Genomic DNA, 24693 nt, shown 5'->3' with positions numbered 1-24693 from the left:
TTGTCAACAGCTGGTTTAGGTTTTTCGTTACAAGTTCGAGAAGATGATTGATGCATGATTGATCTTTGTCTTCTAAAGTCATATGATAGCTTGTGAGAAACAAGTGGTTAGTCACTGGAAATCAGCAGCTGGTCTCCATTCACATTAATTGTAAGGAAAAGAGCAGCTTGTACAGTCTGCTTTAAATATCTCCTTTTGTGTTCTATAGAAGAAAAAGACACGAGGGTGAGTAAACGATGGCAGAGTTTTCATTTTTTTGTGAGCGAGAGAGAGAGAGAGAGAGAGAGAGAGAGAGAGAGAGAGAGAGAGAGAGAGAGAGAGAGAGAGAGAGAGAGAGAGAGAGAGAGAGAGAGAGAAAGAGAGAGAGAGAGACTGAAAGAGGCGAGTTGGAAGTGCTTTCGTAATGGGCTGCCCAGCTCGTCTCTTATGTGTGTGTGATTTACTTTGTCAGCAGACACTGTGGCACTAGGTGGTTTACTGATCCACAACACTCTCTCCGCTTCCTCTTTCCATCTCTCCCTCTCTCTCTCTCTCTCTCTCTGGAATGTGGAGGCGAATGTAATCACAAAAATGTGTTTGATTAAATGGAGTGGATGCCCCTGACAGTCAAGTCTGGAGACAGACGGAGGGATGCAGCCTCCACCAGAGCAGGAAGAACAGCAGACAGGGGAAATCACTCGTCTCTTTTAGAAAGCACCAGATCATTTCTGTGTGTCCCCCCCCCCTCGAATCACATAACAACAAGCTCTCCCACCCCACTTACCCATCGCCTCATCCCTGCTTGCTTTCCTCGGTACCGCTCGTTCTCAGTTGTGCCAGCATCATCGCAGGAGTTCTCGCTAGCAGCGGGAAGCACGGAAAATCACAGGCTGTCGCCAAAGACTCATAAAGTGCCGCGTCAAACGAGGTCAGCAATTAATTACCTTAAATTAAAAAGCCCCTCAGCGTGGCGATGGAAAAGACCCCTGCGCCCGTCAACAGCTTCATCTGGATGGGAAAGGCCTCGCGGAGCCCGTGCAGGGGTGAGGAACGGGGGACCGCGGGAGACGCTTGATTCCGAGAGATCGCGGGTGCTGATTAATGAAACATGGCCGCTGCGTACCGAGAGAGAACATTCTGATCTTGTCGACAGAATGTGGAGTAGCAAACGCTAAGGGCTTCCATGACATGCTGCACATTCGCAGGGTTACAGGAGAGCGCTGTATTTCACCGTAGCACAAAACACCGCCAGTATTGAGTGTACTCATATGTGACGTTGAACGGAAGATCCTGCCTTAGGGAAACTCTTGCAATCAATCCAGACCGTGGTTGACATTAACACCCGCCAAATGCAGGTGGATTTCAGTTTACGCAGTCACTCCTACTAGACACTTTGGCGGGTTGAATTTTATATACACTCTAAAAAATGCTGGGTTGTTTTAACCCAATTTTGGGTCAAATATGGACAAACCCATCCATTGGGTTACATTTTTAAATTGCATTTTTGATCCAACATTTGGGCTTGTCCATATTTGACCCAAAATTGGGTTAAAACAACCCAGCATTTTTTAGAGTGTAGGCTATGTTTTTCAATTGTAGTCTTTTAAAAAGGCATCTGAAGTAATAAACTAAGTGCAATGTGGTGTTGTCAAACATATACTGAAAAATATGAAAAGGCTTCCAATACTATGCATAATAGATACATGATACTAGCTGTGCTTTCTCATCTCTCCTACAGCGAGTTACACAAACTAGCCTCCCCTCACCCACTCGTTTCATTTGCTCTGGATGAATATTGCTGGTGTTATAGGGCTTGAATTTCGGCGTGGGATTGCGCATATTGTGCATAGTTTTACTCATTCACAGATTTTGTGAATGGGTGCACACATGAAGCTGCCTCTCAGGTCTACATTGAGTTATTTTTCGCAGCTTATTGCGCTTAAACAGTCACACACAATTCATAATTGAGCACCAACTCATCACATTAGAATGAGTTCTGAAGGATCATGTGACACTGAAGCCTGGAGTAATGCATCACAGGCACATATTTACTAGTGAGAAATCAGAAAATGTGGATTATACAAGTTTTTTTAGCAAATATATTTACATCCAGTTGTTCCTGAATGCAAGTGGTAGTGTGCAATGTGGTGTGTGAACGCTCCCTTATATTGGCCTGTGTTGACTCAGGGTCAAGCGTGAGGTGATAAAGGTCAGTGTGTTGACTGATTGCAGCGATAAGTCGGGCTTTACACACTGGAGGACGCCGAGGTCACGGCGAGTTCACACACACAAGTGCTGATGTGATCATAACTGTCATAATCAGTCTGTGGAGTCAGTGGGATTTCAGGACCGTGGACAGCGTCACTGAGAGCACAGCCGGGCAGACTGAAGAGTAAAGACTAAACAATATTACCCTAATCTGGGTGAAACACTGCATAAATGTACATTGAATATCACTTGGGGTGGATTTAAATGAAACACCGTAAAAAGCACCCAGAATATGCTAAAACTGTATATGAACCAAAAAAAACCCCACTCAAAAATATATGAACAAGTCTACAGTAGCAAATAAAACAATAATGTGCATAAAAAAATAAAAACCTGTAATAAATCTCCCACTCTATAGTAATGTGATTAATTTAGCTGCCGGTCGATGTCTGGCATCAATATCACGGTTTGAGGGTTAAACTTTTATGACAGGACGGCAATTATTGAAAATTCTACGGGGTCTATAAATGTTGCTGCAAATTTTCCTCTGACCTTGGATCAGATGCCCGAGTCCTAATATATTCATTACTGCTCAGTCTTGCATGACATTATTTTCACACTTAAGCAGTTTTCCTCTGAATGTTTGCCAGGATAATTTGTGAATGGCACATTATGAGATGTCTGTGTCTTTGAGGATCTTAAGAGAGCTCAGCGTTTGCAAGGTATTAATGTTTGTATGTTTTATCGTGTTCGAACAATAAGTCACTCCACGTGACTCGATTATGCCACCCGTTCTGTCAAAGGTGTCGGCTGCCAGGATTGTTAATTAAATCTCAGTAAAGCCATGAATCGAGGGTCATTCTAGAAACTTCATTAGGAGTTATGAATATTAATTTTCCAATTTAAAACATCATCCAACAACCCTTTTGACTTTTTAAACATGCACAAGAAAAAAATATACTGCATAATTAATTAACTATAGATTTAGATTAATTAATGCAATGATGAAGAATTAATTGAAGTCAAAACTCTCCATCATTCCTTGTTGAACATGTGCATTATCAGAAGCGCCTATAACCACACACTCTCTGGAAAATATGGTTTCAACAAGACTGGGACGGCTTTGTGGTTTCCAGGGTCTCGTTTAATCACACCCGGAGCGCTGTGGTCTCATTTAAAGGGATAGTTCACCCAAAAATTATAATTCTGTCATCATTTACTCCCCGTTGTGCGGCTTTCTTCCGTGGAACACGAAAGGAGATGTTCTGCAGACTGTGTTGATCTTTCGTGTCAATGCATTTACAATGAATGGGGACAGAGGATTTCAAACTTCAAAATAAGGATGCTAAATCATAACAGATACACAACTTTTGTTCAATATCCCAATGCTAAAGTTATTCATTGATAATTTTCCCCTCCACTGAGTCGTTGCACATTGCAACTGAGTCATCGAGTCAGTGAGTTGAACACAAGAACTGGATATAATCATTTATGAACGAATCATAACAAATTTATTGAAAGCATCTGAATGTGCCATTGAGAGCTGGAGCCATTTAAATACTTTTTTTTGGTGAATGACAACTTCAAGCTGTTTTCCATCTATGTTTTTAATGTTCTGTGAATCCTTTTTGAAGCTTAAATGCTTCATTCACAGTCCATTGTATTGCACAGAAGAAAAAGCAAAAAGCAAAACATGTCTCCGTCTGTGCCCTGTGGAAGAAGAAAGTCATGCAGATTTAAAACAACATGACTAAATGACACATTTTTAGGTGATCTATCCCTTTAAGAACTAACACACTCGGGAGTATAAACCCTAATGCTCACCTCCAAAAGAACGCTGAATACCTGCTATTTCAGGTTCAATGTTTCCAAGAAGCTTCGTAGCTTCTGTTTACCATTATATGCTAATCACACTGGTATTTCATTACCGCTATTCAAGTCATAAATTCAGCTTTTTTTCACAGCAGATGTACTCTAACAGACACACACTTCATCCCTAGAGGAGGGACGGTGAGTTGACGTCTGTTCTGCAAGTGCTGCTAAATAATTGAATTCAGTCTTTATCACCAGGAGACACTGAGCCTCGCAGGGGTGATCTGCCCATGAGCTTTACCTCTCTCTCCCATCTGACTCATACACACACACACAGAAATGTATTAACTCAATGGCTGTGTGTCCGAAATGGAAGCCAGCTGCTCAGGTAGTCAATGACGTTTGTATGAAGGCACCTCCTAAGGCTTCCAAGGCACCATAATGTCACGTCTAATGATCTAGAACAAATTCAAGGGAGCTTTAGAAATAACAAAGTGTATATTTAATGACTACAATGGTTATTTCTCACGAACATTTCTAAACTATTTTACTTTCAAATGCTCTGTCAAATGTCATTTTTTAAATTCTTTCAACCGGATAACATACTGTACAGTAACTGAAAAACGAAGAAAATTGAATTGACCTTTAATGGGTTTGTTCACCCATATATGTTAATTCTGTAATTAATTACTCGCCCTCATGTCGTTCCAAACCCATACAAATGAAGATCTTTTTAATAAAATCTGAGCACCCCTTATGGCAAGAATGCATCAAATAATTGTGTTGCATTTTAAATTGTGTTCCGACACATTTTTTTTTTTTTACTAGAGGTGTTTGCATTCTCATACTTGTGTATTCTGGGCATTTTTTTTTTTTTAAATAGCGTGTTCAGTACTTCAAGAGTTCCAAAAATGTCAAAAAGATGTGGAACAAGTGTTTGAAAACTTGACCAATCTGATCAGTGACTCTGTGCTGAACACAGGCTCTGATGACGGACACATTCAAGGCTGTGTGCTGCACATGGCAGAATGCATTAATGTGTTTGTTTATGATGGTTTGTTTTGGATTATTCATGAGCTCGGGGCCGACAGAATCAGGTCACCCGGCACTCAGATCAAAAGATGTACTATGACCAACCACTATCAAAAATACACACGCCAACCCAACGCGCACGACTCCAACTGTGATAGTTTGGTGTGTTGTATGTTTTATAGAGCCGGGATCCTCTCGCCGGTCAACAGTGTGTTCCCGGACCACACAGACGTATCAGCGCGTGCTCATCCTTCACATATCTTCTGCTTGCTGTGTTTTCTCTTTTCCAATTCCGTCAGATTTCTTCCTCTGCTCTTCCCGTATGGTTCAGTGCGTCTTACACGGCGTCTCTCATCCATCATCTCTCGCTGCTCTCCTCTGGCTCCTGTCTCTTTCTCTCTCTCTCTATTTCATATTGACATGTTGCCACTTCCCAGACCCCTCTCGTTTCATCTTGCTCAACTACCTCTCGGACGGACCGTTTCACTCAGGACACACACACACACACACACACACACACACACACACACACACACACACACACACACACACACACACACACACACACACACACACACACACACACACACACACACACACATATACACACACACACACACACACACACACACACACACACACACACACACACACACACACACACACACACACACACACACACACAAAATGTAACCACCGTGTCTAAAATTAGTATTAGGTACCAGGAAGTATCACTGCTATTGGTATAGACTACTGAACGTTCGGTATCGTGACAACACTAATGCAAACATTCACACATGCACACACACAAACAATTTCGTTTCCTGCATTAATAAATGCCCAGTGTCTTGCCAGAAAGCATTAGTGCAGAGCAGAGAGTCTGTCTGCCGCTGCAGCGCGCCAACACATGCAGAACTAGCGGGAAGAGCCAGAGGAGCTGACGTACTGTCTGAGAGACGGCACAGCGCACAATTCATTATGGCAGGCACGCGACACACACACACACACACACACACACACACACACACACACACACACACACACACACACACACACACACACACACACACGCACAGTGTATCGCCACTGCCTACATCTCCACAATCTTCTCTCTCTCTCTCTCTCTCTCTCTCTCTCTCTCACACACACACACACACACACACACACACACACACACACACACACACACACACACACACACACACACACACACACACACACACACACACACACAGTTTGCTGTGTGAAAGCGGTAGTTTATTTCCAGGAGGAATAGAGCGCTGTGTACGATGAAACCTTCAAAGCTCACTGTTGTTATTTTGGTGTTTTAATAAAAGGCATGTCCGACAAACTGCTCATTCGGGATTACGGGAAGGCGCTCAAACAAGAGGTGGCCATCAAACAGAAACTGATGTGTGTGTGTGAGTGTGTGTTCACACTAACAGAGCTTCTTTATTTGCTAGATGTGTGATGAAAATAACTGGACCATATCAATATTATTTCATTATGCTGCATGTCAAAGCATCTCAAGACATTGTGTTGTGTTGTGTTGTGTTGTGTTGTGTTGTGTTGAGTTGTGTTGAGTTGTGTTGTGTTTGTGCATCTCCATGTCTATCACAGATAATCCCTGACTATCATCGGCTGTAACTCACCAACAATAGTGCAGCGCAGACCGTATCTAGACTCGATTCAATCTCACAAACTATATATATATATATAAAATACAATGAAAGATAAAACTATATGCATAGTAATATGTAACAATGTGATATAAGCTCTGAAACGACCTTTTCATCACAACAAGGATGTTTTCAGTCTTTCATTTGAGTGAAGTTAAAATTTTCTTTCTGACACTCTCATCGCTCGCTTGCCGGCGCTGTCAATCCCACAATCCCCTGCTGCTCGGCAGCCATAGAGAATGAATGGAAAGCGTCCGCTCAGCTCATCTGACTTTGCACCAGTGGACACGTGTGATAAAAACAAAGCAGAAGATGAAGTGTAAAGCAGTCTGTAGACTATCATCACAGTCAAGTACAGTGTGTCGGTATATTGAATATATTCTGTTTGTGTCTGGAGCTGCCAGTAGGTGTGTACATCACATAGAGAGAGCAGATCAATCTCTCTCTCCATCTCTCTCCTGGCTGAAAGTCAGATAAAACACATGCTGACTCACAATATATGTGTGTGTGTCCGTGCGCGTTGTGTTTGTGTGTCGCTCTGCCCAATCAAACTTCTGTTATGGATCAATTCACTCGACTTTCGTGTTTATCAACTCTGATGACAAACTGATATGGATGATTAGCGCTTTAATTGGTCAATTACGTACCTTTAAGAACAACCGGGAGAATTTACGGACGAAGGTCCGTTCGGCACAAGTGCTTTCTATTCTAGTTCTGTTTAAAATTCACCGCGGTACAGGCGGCTCTTCTCGGTTCACTGGCCTACAAAGTCCACTACAACTCGAGCAGGAAGCTTGAACTCCTGGAGACGTGCGGACACTTTCTCCTCTGCGTCCTCACGGTTTTTTCTTTCCCTCTGTTTATCAATTTTCTCCTTGTTCTATCCTCCATTGCTTTGGTTTTGAAAGAGCCCTGGGTGGATTTGCACATGAATGAGCGTGTGGTGTTTAATTACGACCTCAGATGCACTCCCCTCGCGGAAGAGAGGAGAGACACACGACACAAAGCAGATCAGCCAAATTAAACTTTGACAAAACGGCAGTGGGCATGCATTGGTATTCCTCAGACGTCATTGTTTTGATGGGAAAGGGCCCTTTATGTTCTGTTCTGTAGAGGAGTCTGGGAGCGACTGCACCGCGGAATATGGGAGAGAGAAAGCACAGGAATTCATACTTAAGACAAAAAAAAATTTGCCAATGCGATAAGAAAAATAAACTTTTCCCTTTTGAATTAAATACCCATATTTATCCCAATGTCAAATCTTTTTTCTTCTTGCTTTAGCTTCATATGAAATCATCATCAGTCCATTTGAATGGTCCAGCCATGTGACAAAGTACAAATATTCCATTTAGTCTCTCAATTAATATGAGATCACAAAAACTACATATAAATCTTATAATTATAATAATAATAACATGTTATAAATACATGATTTTGTATTAATATTATATAATTATTATTCATCTAATAATTTTTTGATCATAATTTACACAAATAATATAAATATTATCATTTTATATTATATAAAATTATTTAAAATAACACTAATTATATCAATTACAATTATTATTATGTAGTTTTAGTAGTAGCAGTATTAATATTTTTTGGTATATGATTATAATTTGCATAATATCATATAAATCGTGTTAATATGTTAAATGTTAAAAATTATATTTTTGTTACAATAATTGATATTAAACATTATTGTAAAAATATTCTATTTCTTACAATGATTAGTATAATTCTAAATGATAATTCTTAAAATAAATGTTTGGAGAAAACTGTACTGATTGAAGGCCCTGGAGTGCTGTTACCTGCGCGCACACACACACACACACACACACACACACACACACACACACACACACACACACACACACACACACACACACACACACACACACACACACACACACACACACACACACACACACACACACACACACACACACACACACACACACACACACACACACACACACACACACACACACACACACACACACACTAGTGGCGATGCCAAGACCTGACAGATATAAAGGTTAACATGCGCACATATGCACACGCCAGGACACATTTATGAATACAAATACACAGAGCAGGAACACCTGGCACACAAACTCACACAATGCACAGCAGAGCAACATACGTGTGAACAAATAACAGCACTGTATGAATAATATTAGCGCAAATCGACACATAACAACAAAAATACATCAAAGCTGGCCTTAAAAGTATTATCAGTGCTATAAAAACAAATTAATATCCTGAGATGAGATATCATGAGTGAATTACCCATCCGCTCGTTCCATAAAGAGTCACTACTGAGATACAAGCACTCTTTTAACTTCAAATTAATACGACGACACAATCATAGCAGTGCTTTCATTGCTTTAATTATATTACGAGATGAATGTGTGTGTGTGCAAGCATTTAGGACTGATGTCGGCTGTGTATCTCCAGTCGCCGCTTGCAGTGTGAACTCACACTGGTTGTGACCCCTGAAGACAGCCTGGAGTCACACAAGCTTCATTAAGAGCAGGAAAGCACTCGCTGCACTAAACAGCCATGGCAAATTGCAGACTGAAATCAGTGCCATTATGTAAAGGCAGGCCGGGGGCGGAGAGGGGCTGTGTGTGTGCACGTGTGTGAGACTCAGTGGGAACACTTGTGTTTACATGTTTGTTTGTGTGTGTGTGTGGAGGACAGTTGCCCGGCAGTCTCTTCCCTGCTGCTCTGCGTCCTGCCGCTGTCACACACTGCGATCATATCATTAACGCTTCATCGTTAAGCTCTAATTTGGATGCACTTTTCTCATGTGACCCACATAATGGGGGCGCACAGATTCTCTCTAAAAGCAAATCAAACCGTTTTTGAAAAGGTGCATTACTGTTCAAAAGTTGGGGGTTTGTAATGTTTGAAATAAATGAATACTTTTATTTAGCAAGGGCAAATTAAATTGATCAGAAGTAACAGTAAAGTTATTTTTAAATAAACACTGTTCTTTTGAACTTTCTTTGCCCCAATCCTAAAAAAGTGTCATGTTTTCACAGAAATATTAAGCAGCACAGCTGTTTTAACATCGATGATAATCAGAAATGTGTCTTGAGCAGTAAATCAGCATATTATGATGATTTCTGTTGCTGAACATTCTTTGATCACAGGAACAAATTATATTTTAAAATATATTTAATAATTTGAATAGTTATTTTAAACAATATTACTGATTTACTGTATTTTTGATCAAATAAATGCGGCCTTGATGAGCATGAGAGACTTTTTAAACATAAAAAAATCGTACTGACCCCAAACTTTTGAACGCTATTCGTTTTCAAAGAGAATTTGCCAAATATTGCTAAAAAAAAATCTAATGCAAATCAAAACCTCGCAGTAGACGATTATTGGAATGGTGTAAATGAAATCCAACGAAAAATATCCACATTTCTGGATATGAAATGCATGTTTTCTAAGTGTATAATCGTCTGATTACTTTAAGCCAACACACTTCTTTTTGTTCTGCTTGAAAAATATCCATGTGCTTCTTTCATCAAAATAAATGACGCTTGCTATTTTGTTATCTAATGCAATGACACTCAGACATTTTGATGTGCAGCTTAATTCCTAAAATATATTTTGGGGGCACTGTGTATGTGTGTGTGCCTACGTACAACACAAACAAATCAAAAAGCATCTTATGAGTCATTTGGTGTCTGATGTCAGAGCTGAATCACTAAATACCGTTACGCAAGAAAACAAGGTTGTTTCTAAAAGACTCGCTCGGCTGTGTGCTCAGCTCTTATTTGCCTCTTCTGCTCGCTGTACTTACAAATGTGTGTGTGTACACGTTGGGTGAATGACAGGTCCAGATGCTGGCCAGGTAACCTCTGGCCATGTAAACAGCTCTTGAACCCGGAACCCTGTGGTGATTTGTCTGCCCACATTTTCCCTTTCCCTTGATTTGCCTCCCATACAAACACTTGCTCTTTCCACGGCTCTCTGTTTATGAATAAATCCAAACTTATCTTTCTGGACCACTGCAGATAAGCATGCAAAATTGCTCTTTTTGGTACCGTTGGATATTTTCGTCTTTACTCTCAAGTTCCTTATGTCATGATTCAATTTAATTGCATGGCCTTTTATAGAAATAAACCGCACTGAAAACATTTGTAACGTCAAAGTTTAAAAATAATCTATGTGCCATTTGGTAGCTCTTGACGTGTGCTACATATATAACCACATTATCTTAATTTGCATTCATCATCATATCACAGCTGTTATCTCTCTGGATAGATATAGAAACTGGCATTAAAAGTAAAAAGCTTTTTCATTATCGCTGCTCCGTAAATCAAGTAACACTGTAAATTTCGTGCTGAGCCCTTATCACCGTAGGGTGATGTTCAACGATCTCACCACATTACCACCCACATTAATGGCATTGGTGAGCAAAGACAGCATTAAGCTAATAGACCTGGCCACATCTTGCATTATAAATAGTCATTAATATTCCATTATCGGTCTGCACATGCCCGCGAAATGTGCAGGAACTGGCGGCTGTACTGAAACGTACAGTACCTTTCTGCTTTTCAGGTAACACTCCACATGTAAAACAAGGAGACGCTGCGTGTCATCTTACCTGGTTTTGGGGGACGTCGTCAGCCACTCTTCATGTTTTTCAAACGTTATCAAGTAGGCTGCAATCTCCTGCAACAGATCAAATAAAGAAATATTCAGGATTGTGCTCTTATACCGTCTAAAACATGTCTTAAAAATTCGAATTGTCTAGTTAAATATCATTACAATGTTAGTGTTCCATTATCAACTAAGATATCAGTTAGGATAAGCTTTATTTTCTATAAAAAAAAAAAATCCTAGTCAGCACACATTCTTACAACATTCCACATTTCCTTGTTCTGTTATTTCCCGCCTTCTCTCCACTGGTCACACGATTAAAACACTAACAAAAGTACCATGTACAATGGCATTCTTGGACATACTTTGAGGCATCATGTAAACACCAGGGTTGAGTGCAATTCAAATAAACTTAAATTCAAGTTTAAAACGTTTGAAGGTTTATAGACCTAGAACAATAGATAGAACGAAAGAATGATAAATAGATAGAAAGAATGATAGATAGATATATAGAAAAAATTATAGATAGAACAATAGATAGAACAATAGAACAATAGATAGATAGATAGATAGATAGATAGAACGATAGATATAATGAAAGAATGATAAATAGATAGAAAGAACGATTGATAGATATATACAGTAGAACGATAGATAGATAGAACAAAATAATGATAAATAGAAAGAAAGAACGATAGATAGATATAGATAGATAGAACGATAGACCAATAGAACGATAGATAGAACAATTGAATTATAGAATGATAGATAGATAGATAGATAGATAGATAGATAGATAGATAGATAGATAGATAGATAGATAGATAGATAGATAACAGGTTACATGTTGCAGACCTATTAAAAGTACTAAAACCAAATCTCTCCGACTGAGTTTTACTCTCTCTCAGGTGCTGTAAAATTGACCAGCTTTCCTCTAGCAGCCCTTATAAAACTGGAGTACTCAATCTAAACACCACAAAACACAGTCTTATAAACTTAGCGAGTGTTGTCCAAGAACATGATCTCGTGTAAAGCGGTTTCGAGCATTAGTATGAGTAACCCGTCCGTCTCCATGCCGAGATACAAGAGTTGCGGATGTTTCTAGATGACCTGACGATGACCATCGTTCATCCGTCGCTCCGGGGTATTGGTAAAGTGTTCAGACGGCCCGCTGTGCAGCTGTCAGGAGCCAGATTACACAGCCACAAGGGCCCAACTGCATCTCGAGCCCTACAGCCAATCAGCATGCCACATCGACTATCAACTCCTCTGACAAGAGCCAGATCCTGCATCGTATCGTTGTGCAACCACCACCGCAGCGCTTAAGACAACATTCACGTGCACATGAGTTACTTGTGCCTGAATTCTGAGATCAGTTGAAAGACCGATCTCATTTTATGCACCAGTGGGCTCATTTTAGCAAAGCGTGAGGAGAATGAGAGTCTGGGCTTCTAGAATATAGAGACGACGTACGTCACATATATGTTAACAGCTCTATCTATCACAGTTGTTTGCTCTTTATATTAAGTAATGTGGCTAAAAAGAGGGGATTTGGGTAACAAGTGGCACACGTCTACAGGACAGACACATCAGGACGCTCTTCACAACAGAGCGGAGGGTAGAGTGTTCGGCTGACAGTCACGCGAAAGATTCGCTGTGTATCTACATGCGGCCATATGCTCTCTTGGCTCGGCTCTGGAAACAGGCAGAAGGCCTAGGGAAGTGTATTGGAACACAACTGGCAATGTTCTCTCTCGGTTTCAATTTAGAGAAGCCAACTTGTGCAGTGCCAATTTAACCCGGCTGGCCTCATTATTGAAGGCAAAGAGGGAAGGGATGGGCCTAACAGAGGAGAAATGAGAAGCGCATTAAAGAGCCAAGAGGAAAAGTGTGAGCCATTCAATTTCTCAAGTAGAATGGAATTTCAATTCAATTGCAATTTGAATTTAGGAAAGTTTAATTAAAATTGACTGAAATTCATATTGTGAAAATTAACATTTGATTCTATAATCCTTTAGTCACTCTCATGCTGTTCCAAACCCATATGACTGTTTCTTTGGTGGAACACAAAGATATTTTGAAGAATTCCAAACAAAAACCTCATTGACTTTCATTTTTTCCAGACAGAAAAAGTAGAGACGCATACAGGTTTGGAATGATATGAAATAAGTAAAATGATGACAGAAGCTGACATTTTTAGGGAGAACTATTCCTTTAACTAGAAAGGAAGTGTTGGAATGTTGGCTTGTCTGACAAAAGCTTTGTCTGAAAGTTTAAAATGTCTAAGTTGTGCCAAACACACCAATGGCCGCCTTCATTGTTTTCTGTGACAGTTTTCAAAGCGTTCCATCATCTTATGTGACCGCAACACACACTTCTTTGTTCTCCTGTTTACCGTTGGGCTGGGGGCCTCTGTTCTCACTGTCGGATTGTTTGTTATGCTGGGACCCTGGGAGTGTCCTGGCACTGCCGCTGATGGACTGAATCAAAAACAATGACCCACTGTAATTTGCCAAACAAGCAACAAGACAGATACCGAGCATCGGGGAGCCGGGCCTTTGTCAAATTCTGTTTATTAAGGAGTCAATTCTCAGCAGCTCGCTCATCTTTACTGTCCCTTCTCAGCCTAGTTTTCCTCTATTTTCGATAAGCTTGCTTTTTTTGTGCTCCATATACATTCCCAGCACTCCTCCCCTCCTCTTTGCTCTCATTGCCTTATTATTCCTCTGTTCCGTGCTCCTAACTCAGAGCTGTAGTCACCAAAGAGATTATATGACAAAGTCATTTTGCATTGAAATGAAGATGAAGGCCTCGGGGCTTCAGCGTTGTGCCAGAGAACATCCCTTCCCCGTTCCTTCGTTTATCCCGTTCCCCCTCCCTCTGACTTCCCGCGAACCCCGGGGGCCATTCGTTCGGATTCTAGCGAACCCGCTCCAGGCGGCTCTTTCCCTAACCCGCAGTTAACCTGAAGGGCGGCGCCGACGCCTCACTCTGACTGCCAATGAGCGCCTCCAAGTTTGCCACTCAGGAGCCGACAAATGCGAAACTCCTCAAAGCGCTCTTTAAACTATAGTAGAGGTAAACGGGAGTCAAGAGGTGTGTGAGAAAGATCCGGCGCTCCAGACAAACTGAAGTGTCTTTTTCCTTCCAGACAATGCCTCTCTCTCTCTCTCTTTCTCTCTCTCTGGCTTACGTCTTGAGTGCTTGTTGCTAAACTTTATGAAATGCAAATCGGCCTCCTGTGAAAATGATCTTTGAAACGCTTCTAACAATTCAACACCAAAGGAAGACATGAGCAAATCCTGCTACCTGTTTCAAAAGGCCAGGCCTGCCATCCGTCTCCTTCTGTTGTTCCCAATATGAAAGAGAAGTCGTGAACAATATGACTCCCTGACAGGTTTATTTAAGGGAAGCGTTCATGGAAAACGTGTGGATTTCGCATCACCGTCGTGCTTGTGGAAAAGGCGTAATGACTATCGAGTTCAATTACTCCAGCTATTATTTCAAAGTGTCAGTCGCTTTTTGATAAAGCACTTTGTTTAAATGATCAAGCCGGCCCGCTTGAGCTGAGGGGTGTCTTTTGTTGTTTGACCATGGGTAACACTCCAGAATTAGGCAAGGCAAAAATGGCAATTACATCAAAAAAAGTCTTCTGCTACAGGATCCATGGAGAGGAAATGCAATATACCAATGACTGAAATCATTTTAAAATGTTAGGGATGGGAATCAGAAGTGACATCAAGGATGAACATATCACAAAGGGCTTTGCAATGATTTGTTACAGCATGGTTTTTGGCAGTACTTTGCAGTTTTATTCATCACATGTGCTCCAAAACAGCAGGATTTTAAAACCTTTTTTTGTGGAACTATGTCATATTAAAACATAAAATAAATATTAAAACGTATTAAGATGATACGGTACACTGCCAGAAGAGCAGAATAACTTTGAGCATTTGTTCACTGAATTGAACAGTCTTGACAAATCTGACAAACACTGCCCATCCCTAATACACTGCTTGTAAAATGTGATCTTACATCTCCGAATCTCTGCATAATTCATATTAAGTTTCTAATTTAGGCTGAGATGGAGGCCTTGGAGTTCTGCTGAGGGTCATCCTAAAACTGACTCTCATTTGACCAAGCTCGAATGCACTTTAAACCCAAAGTGCTCCCTGTGGCACCGTGAAGAAAACCAGAGAGAGTCCTCATTCTGCTGAAAATACTCTCCTCCACAATTTGCTGCAGGGTGAAGAAAATTTTGCACGACAGATCATTTTTGAATACGTGCCCTGATTCATTAGCGTAAGACTCCATCACACTTGGTTCCTGCCATGGTCCCCACAGGTACCCTTAAAACCTGCGTTACATAGACGGCTGGCAGTTTCGGAAATGAATATTAGTCAGAGTGTACCCCGCTGAACTGCACCGAATGTGCTTAAACCAACACTCAGACATTATCAAGCGGCAGACGATACAAAGTGGTACAGTCAGCTCTGTTCTGAGCACACCATCACTTCCAATCTGTCTAACCGTGGGATTCCTCAAGGGCCGCCTGGTCCACCAGCCTAGAAAGTCTAAGGTGTGAAGAGAGATACATGTACACTACATATTGATGAGCACAAGAGACTTCTTTCAAAAACATTAAAAAAAAAAACATAGTTATTCCAAACTTTTCACCATAAGATGACATGACAAATTATGATACCATAAACATGCTCTTTTAGGCCACGGATATGTCCTCTGGTCTGCTTCCACATGTTCGCACTTCAAATTGAAGTGTCTTTGTCTTTCCTCCCAAAGTCAGCAGGAAAAAAGCAATGAAGTCCCCGTAGAGTCTCGCTGTCATCTCAATAATCATAATCAAACTGCTCAACCACAATCTTTTACATTGTCTCTCCACCCACTCAGTAGATGAGACGTCACCAAATCACAGAGAGCAAATTGACAATCCACTTTAAAAAGTGGGAGAGGAAATTGAGCCATTAATCATAACGCTCGTGTCCGCCATACCGGTCCTCATGCTGTCCGCACTCGCACACACAAGCCAAGACCGACACCACGCTCAGGAGTCTCTGCAGCTTATTGCAGAGAAAAGATAAATGCTTCCTTTAACTGTCATTTACCAATGTCTCTCTTGCACTTTGTGGAGATGCCGCTCCAAAGCCCGGTTTGATTAGTGGATGTGTGTGTGGTCGGGCCGTCCAGACGCAGCTCAAGGAGAAAGACTTCGGCGAAGGTGCAGAGGACATCATAGTGGTCGAAGATTGATGTTCTCTCAGTTTGGCAGAGGACTGGAGAAATGTACTGTGGCATACTTTAAAAGAAGTATAAGAAATGCTGCCAGAGAAGGGCAGAGAAGGTGAGAGGACCATTAATGGGGATCCAGGTCATAGAGAGGTCCTGAGTCTGGTCCTCAAGGAACCATCTTAGTGTTTTCGGATAAACGAAGAACTAAGTCAAGTGGTTTAATTAATCAAGTGAGAGTTGTGTCAGTTGTGTTACTACACCATTGGGACACATTTAAGGGGTCCTAAGAATAGGACATGAGCAGGACAGTAAGTGCTTGTCAAAACATTTTACCTTAGAAGTAAAATACAGAAAATAAATACATTCATTCCTTAACACCCAAAGACAGAATGATTTCCTAAGAGTCTTTTCTGAACCACTCGTTTTAGAAGTACTAGAAGTAGTAGAAAGAGCTTTATTGCCAAGTATGTTCAGACACAAGGAATTTGTTTCGGTGAAGAAGAAGCTTCCAGTAGACAACAGAGACAACAGTACACAGATCAAATAAATGTTTTAAACAATTTTTGAAAAAAATATGTAACTAAAATGGAGTTAAATGCCACTTCGTGTTGGTTTTAAGATCAAAACGAAAAGTAATAATGATAATAATAAATATTTCTATGGTAACTTTCATACATAAAATGCAGCAATAAATAGTAAATAATAGAAAATAAAAAAATAAGAGAAAACAGGACAAGTAAAGCAACAAGAGAAACGATGAATGATATGAGAAGCACATTTTTTTTTAACATAAAATGTGCTTAAATTGTTTCACAAGTCAAATATATATTTAAAAAGACACTTACATAAATAGTAAATAATAAGTGAATGAATGAATGAATGATAAGGAAATACATTGATATATTTATCTGCTTTTAAAAATGTGAATGCTTGTAAATATCAATTTATTTGTCTACTTTCAATTGTTTAAAGTTCCGAGGATTATGGCAAACAGCTGCTCGACTCGATCTCATAACCTTTAGCCCAACATCAGCACACAGACCACAAACATTCAGGTTGGTTTAGCATTAGATGCACGCACAGATCTCCAGCTGTTTCATACAGAGAGCTGGCAGGCAAAGCTGTCACCTCAGCACAGAAAATAACTCTCGCTATGCGGTTTGAGAGACGTGGAGGGGCAAGTGGGCTAAAGTTCTACTTCTGTTGTTTTGATATTTTTGCAGGTGTGTATCCCAGCAGACCTTGTGGCACAGCAGCTGTTTAAGGTTAACCTGCAGTTCCAGCTGTTCAAAGAGATGTAAACATTTGTGTGGAGTGCAATCAGTCACGCTGGGTGATGATGTTTGTTTTGGGTCATTAATATTAATATATGACAACAGGTTTCAGGACACATGGCTTTTATGAATTATGAAAGAACACGGAGACCAAGGAAATTGGTTTCTGCATGTATAAATCCCAACCTTTGTGTAAAAAAAGGGATCAATTTGAGAGAAATGCAGAAATGAGACGGAAACGGGAGATTTTATGTATACTAACTTATATTTATGCATTTGTCAGATTTCTTTTCTATCTAAAACAACACTGCATTTTACCAGTTCAAACATTCACTGGGAATTGAACCCATGACTCAGGGTTGCTAGTTTACCTAATGAAGAAATAAAATAAAAAATACATGTTATTTTTTTAAGATAAGTTACTTTTGTAGTTTTGCAGATTTGCAAACTACAGTGTCAAAGTAGCTTCACCAACACTCAGCCAAACGAACTTGTGTTCCCATACCTGTGTCTGTAAATAATGAATGTCTACTAATAATATATGAACTAAATGAATATATATATTTTTTAAATGATTGTTGCTTAACTAGTATAAAAAGGTAGCAATGCCAATGTCTTCTATTACCAAAGTAACCAAAGGGTAAATTGAAAATCACTTTGGATGAAAGTGTCAATCAAATGCATAAAACCTAAATGCAAAAAGGTGGTGTAGAGTTTGAGTTTCCACTTTCTCCTTATTCCTTCTTTAGACTTCTCACATTTAACCATAGTCTCTTTCCTTATTTTGTCTTTTTAAAGGCTTTTATTCTCTATTTGTCTATATTCCCCTGTTCTCTCCCTTCATCTTCTCTTTTCTCTCTGTTGTTTTGCAGTGGCCTTGTGCCCCTCTTGGGTTATTTGTTTGTTTTGGTCAATTGTAAACCTCCGGCAATGATAAGGAGAGGGCGTTATTGTGTTGGAGAGGCAGAGACAGAGAGTGAGAGAGAGTGAGAGAGAGAGAGAACGAGAGAGAGAGAGAAAGAGAAAGAGAGAGAGGTGGGCTGAAACCTGGCACTTAGCAAGATTGTTTTCCCTGTCCAAGTGCCAAGGCTGCTGACTTCCATGATAAAAATGAAACTATCATTTGCAAGGATGTTATCAGATAGTCAAGAGCGGTAGAGAGAGAAACAGCCAGAAAGAGAGACAGAGAAGAGGGTCAGCCATTAATGAAAATAGCGGCCACATTATTATAGGAGATGTGATTTTCCCATTACTGTGTGCACGAGAATTATTCAGTTTATGAGATGGAGTGTCGCCTACGAGTGACATACTCATCTACATACTACACACTCATCAAATATCAATCATGAAATTAATCTCTGCTGTGTAATTGATAGGTTACATGTGTGGTTTATTTATAACCGACAACAGCGACAATAGCAAACTGCCTTCGAAAAGCACCACTAAAAAGAATCATTCTGCTTAATTTTGTTGTCAATAAAAAGCTAAATCATCTAATTAGCCCACAGCTTTCTCTAAAACAGGGATATTTACAGTTGGAAAAACTTAAATTGCATTTCTTCATCCAAGCAATTTCCCCCATAATTGGAAAAGCCTAAAAGTTTTTAATTTGTTTTGAACTTCTCCACTTGTTTAACTCCCCACATGCACAGCGAAGCAGTAAATAGTTCACTCAGATCATTCACATTACAGCTCGTGCGCGAGACGGACAGCGACGGCAATTAATAGCTGCTTCTGCAGATTAATTAAAACCACAAAAGCAAAACAAGTCACATACAGTAAAAGCTCTGGACCCACAAAGCTAAAGATCGCCCGAAACAAGATGTTTCCTGCGCCGCCGGCCAAATTTCAACCAACAATGCAGCGCTTTTCTTCATTTTATCATGAGACAAAAAGTACAGCCAGGGAGGCAAGCGCCACCATCCACACATGCGCTCCACCTTTTGTTACTACGAGAGGGAGTGAAGGTCATATCCCAGGCAGAAGCTTCCAGGAGCCGCCCCGACTCTGCCAGCGAGGCCCCGGTGGGGAAGGAATGATGGAACGTTTCATGCTTCCTCCACGACACGTGGGCCCCATCCGGAATACATGATCCGACAGAGACAGGAAGGAGGAGAGACGCGTCCTCCGCTTGGGCTCACTCGGGATCTACTCCAGAAATGCAGTGGCACTCGTCCTCGCCAGGGATCGAGGCTGCTGCTCGCGCTCGATTGGGGACACAATGGAATATTGAATTTCCTCGACTGGCTGCGATCGGAGATGTGCTTCCAAGCCTGGTGATGCCAGATCAGAGGTGCCACCAGGTTGATGCTACAACTCACTGATAAACTAAAAATGTATCCAAGACACAAACAAGCACACGGTTCTCAACATGTGCAAGACTGGTCTGCAATAATACTGGAATAGTGGTCAAAATATACTTATGATTTGGGGGTCTACATCTGTCTTGGAATAGTCATTTTAGGCTACTTGTTTTTTTTTTTAGTGCCAACAAATTAATTCTACTATTATTTCAGCTGCCAATGCAGGTAGTACTCTCAAGTCTGGTTTGCCATGCTAAAATCCATTCTGCATTAAAAACATGAAAAAAGTCTACAGCACTTCATCTTCTAGGTTTGGGATGTTACAACAAAGATGGAAGAAATTGAAAAGCTCCTTCATTCCTGAATCCATTAGGCTTTGTTCCAGGGTTGGGCAAAATTCAGAATTTAAAAATTGGCTCTGTTTCAATCCCTGATTTAATAATCATTTCATAACATATTACGTGTTCTTCCACCCAGGAAAGTAAAATGAAAGTTAATTTATTTATCCACTAGTCTGTCTAACTATAAGGCCAATTAAACCTAAAAAAGACATTTATAAACTTTCAAAAAAAAGGCTTTGTCAAGCCAACACGGAAAGTCTGTCTTGACAAACTTTCCTTTTCTACTTCCAGTATAATTTATTGTAATTGTACTTCCTTGAATTCGAATTAAAATTACAATTCTACACTATTTTCTTTCTTCAGGGAATTAAAAGGCTTTCTCAATTCAGTTTTGAATGATGCAAAACCCTGATCTGATGTTTCTGTTTGCATTACTATTATTATTATTATACATTGGAATAAAAAAAAATATGATCTACAACAGAAATCTATTTTTCATGTCAAGGCCCCTTTGGTGAACAGAGAGACAGAGCCTTGATACACATATATAAAATTGCTATTGTAAATAAATGTTGCATTTTTAGCGTGATACCATATTAATCTGTTTACTTACTTTGTTATGATGTTTACAAGGCATTAATATTACTCATTATCCAAGTACAGGCTCATAAACTTATTAAAATAAATTGTATATTAATATAAAAAGTTACATTTAATGAAACATTAAGCTGAACTTTAACATATTAGCTTTATCTTTGGTTGAAGTAAACACGTTTAGCACATTTCCATTCTTTCACGAAATCAAAATGTTTGAGATCCAACGATAATTTGTGGACCCCCAACAGTCCCGCCATGGACCCCCCTATGGGTCAGGTTGAAGCGCCCTGATCTATGTGACGTTGTTTTTTTCTTACATCTACTTACCGAATCAAACATGCTAAGTTAACATGCTGAGCATTTGGCATATTTTGTTTATGGAACACAAAGGATTTGCAGGCGGTGGCTCCCCGGTTTATACTCTACAGCACACAATAATAGCTCAGCACTGCGGCTAATTAACCCCACGAACAGTTTCCCAGTTCCCTAACTGTGATAAATGAGAAAAGTTGATGGACAATGTGAAGTTCCTTTGAGATGGAGGAATCATCTCACGTACCGAAACCCTGCTGCTTCCCCTGAGGTCAGAGTTCAGTCTCCAACCATTTGAGTCGTATCAAAACCTCCTGCCCTCCTCTTCCACCGAGTGTGAGCTATAAGAACTGAACTTCATCTCCGCAGGAGCTGTCCATCTGTCACAGGTACGACTCGTATATTATTGCACTATCGAAATCAATGGCTGAAGGCTAGAAAGATGTGCAGACGATGGGTACAGATGAAACCGTACTTATGGAAGACAAGCAGACAGATGCCGATGAACTCTGCTCATAGAAAGCCGGTACGAATACTCTGGGATAGAGTGTGTTGGTGCACTCTGAAAGAATGCTTGAACTGTACATTGGGAATCGAGAACAGATTCATTTTAAAAACAATTACTGAAATCATCGCCATGATGTTTGGTTCTAGAACGTAAAATATTGTCGTGATCAGTGTTTGTCTGTGAATGTGAATCGACAAATCGTCTCACATGATTCATTGTTCCTCTGATAAAGCCTGCCTTAAAAAAATAATAACCAATCCTGCCTTGGTAACTGTTGCCATCTGCCATTTTCTATTTTAAGTCAATGGAGGATGTCTGTGTTTAGATAGTTTGCAACTGCAGTTTTAGAAATGCACTATGAAACACAACATTTTTTAACAGCATTTTACTGATAAATCTAAGAAATCTCCTGTTCAATCATATAGGATGTTCTGTTATCTTTCTGAGTGAGTAACGATAGCAAAGGAGGCTGAACTTAAAAAAACCCCGTTGCAACCAAGAAGTTTACAAAAAAAATGAGTTATTTCCCAAACAAACACTGTGCATTCTTTCTTCCTCAAGACTCATGAACAAATGTATTAATTAAGTTGAGTGGAATCGGCATTCCTCACCATTCCCATCCCAGCAAAACTTTTACGGTTTGATGTTATGACTTAATTCTACTCATGCCTTTCAGTGTCAGAAACTCAAAAAACTCAAGGTTTGCAAACCTGAAATTTTCCAATACTTGTGTGTCTTTCTCCACCCTGCTCAATGAATCCCGGCACAGATTCATCTTTCCCTTAATCAGAGGATGGTGACAGGCGTTAATTAAGGTGTGTGTTTGCCCTGTCAGAACGTCAGCGGTCGGCCGCTTTTGTTTGGCGAGGCAGCCGGCTGTCAGGCGGTTTGGCACGGCTGGAACCCGGTGCTGATGTGGCAATAAAGGGAGCAATGTGGCGGTGAAGGTCACCAACTTCCTCCTGGATGGCGGCATATTCGTCCAGAACTGTTTATATAATATGCGTGTAATATAATATAAGTGTTTGGTTGATATGCACTAATGTTCACAAGTTTGGGGTCAATAAGATTTTTTAAAATGTTTATGAAAAGTTTATCTTACTTTTATTTTTGAAAATACAGAAAAATACTGTGAAAATTAAATAAAATTAATATTTTGATATCAGTTAACACTGAAATGCTGCTTAAAAAACATTAATTAATATTATCAATGTTCAACACTTCTAATGCTCAATACTTTTAAAAACTGATTTCTTGATAAATAGCATTTATTTAAAACCTTTTCTGTTTAATTATAAATGTCTTTACTGTCACCGATTCATTCTTGATGCATTCTTGCTGAATAAAATATTACTAAATATTATAATAAAATTACTTTCTTTGCTGTCCAAGATGCTGCTCATATTAACCACACAAAATATCATGGAACTACTGCTCATTTTCTGGCCCATTTCAGCTGCTTTTGTGGCCAAAATGGATATACCACAGAAGAGACTACATTTTGAAACATGATTCAAAAATAAGTAAGAGGGCTGTAAGTGATTAGGAAATCTCCTCTTTCATCTAAATTAAAGAGGAGTGCTGGGAAAACGAGTACCCAGATTTGCTTTCATGGGCGCTCTGCCTCTCTGGAAATGCTTTGAGATGTTTTGCTCTGATATAACAGTTGCATCACTCTCCTGGAGAAAGACTAATCTATTTATTATGGCGATTATTACTTAACCATGAGCGATCTTTACTTTTGGTCTTGTTTAGAAAAAATGTGCAGCAAGAAAGTAGCAAATAAATAAACTTGTAGAGTAAAAAGATGTATTTGAGAGAGAACTGCAGCCAAGTAGTAATTTAATTCCCCAGCATGCATCACTGTTACTGACTGCTGCTACAACGCTCAGACAAAAACACAAGAGCACTGAAAAGTGCCACATTAATCCAGCCCAAAGCGCACAAAAAAAAAAAAAAAAAAAAAAAACATCTACAGACTGGCCAAGAGAGATTACAAGATAGACCAGGCACTAATAAGCAGTCATCTAGCAGCCTGGCATGGCCAGGGTTTCACTGCTTCCATGCATCACTTGACCAAGTAAATAAATGAACTGAACAGCAACTATTGTAGTTAAATACAGAATAAAATTGTCATAAACAAATGAAAGACGACAAAAGACTGATTTAGTCACATATAAATTTTGTTCTGAAACCCAGTGACCAAGTTTTGAAATATATATTTTTCTCCCATCTCATTTTTATGTCCTTTTTTACCATCACAATTTCCATTTAGGGGTTTCGCGCACACACACACATACGCATGCACGCACACACACACACGCACGCACGCACGCACGCACATATGAATAAAGTAAATAAGCAGCACAAATGTTTTCAGCATTGATAATAATGACAAGAAATGTTTTCTGAGCAGCAAATCAGCATATTACAATGATTTCTAATAATACATTTCTATAATATTTTCACAACATTGCATGTGTTACTGTATATTTGATCACATAGATGCAGCCTTGGAGAGCATTAGGGGCCGTTTACACAACACCGTTTTCAACTAACAAAAACCTTTTTATGCGTTTTGGCCATTTATTAATACGACAACAGAGTTTTGGGGGCCTGGACTTGCAGTTCTGCAGGTGAAAGGATAATAAATTAGCAATGTCTTTGTGGAGACATTGCAACAACAGCATGCCAGAAAGTTAGTGCATTTCTTTCCTTCACAGCGGTGCGCTTTCGTTCCTCACTAAAAGCCCAAACTTAACATCCAAATCA

The 24693-nt window shown here is 39.9% G+C and overlaps 1 protein-coding gene across 3 annotated transcripts in view; it reads right to left on the bottom strand.

The window, feature by feature from the left end:
• The window catches only part of camta1b (calmodulin binding transcription activator 1b), a 266259-nt gene that overhangs the window by 130936 nt on the left and 110630 nt on the right, over positions 1 to 24693 (bottom strand). For all 3 annotated transcript variants that reach the window (XM_079597128.1, XM_079597130.1, XM_079597129.1), the window contains one exon: positions 11344 to 11411. In XM_079597128.1, coding sequence (XP_079453254.1) covers positions 11344 to 11411 — 68 coding nt within the window. The remainder of the gene's footprint in view (positions 1 to 11343; positions 11412 to 24693) is intronic.

Source organism: Phoxinus phoxinus (assembly GCF_949152265.1).
Source record: "Phoxinus phoxinus genome assembly, chromosome: 22".
NCBI classification, from domain to species: domain Eukaryota; kingdom Metazoa; phylum Chordata; class Actinopteri; order Cypriniformes; family Leuciscidae; genus Phoxinus; species Phoxinus phoxinus.
This window is presented reverse-complemented; position numbering and strand designations above follow the sequence as displayed.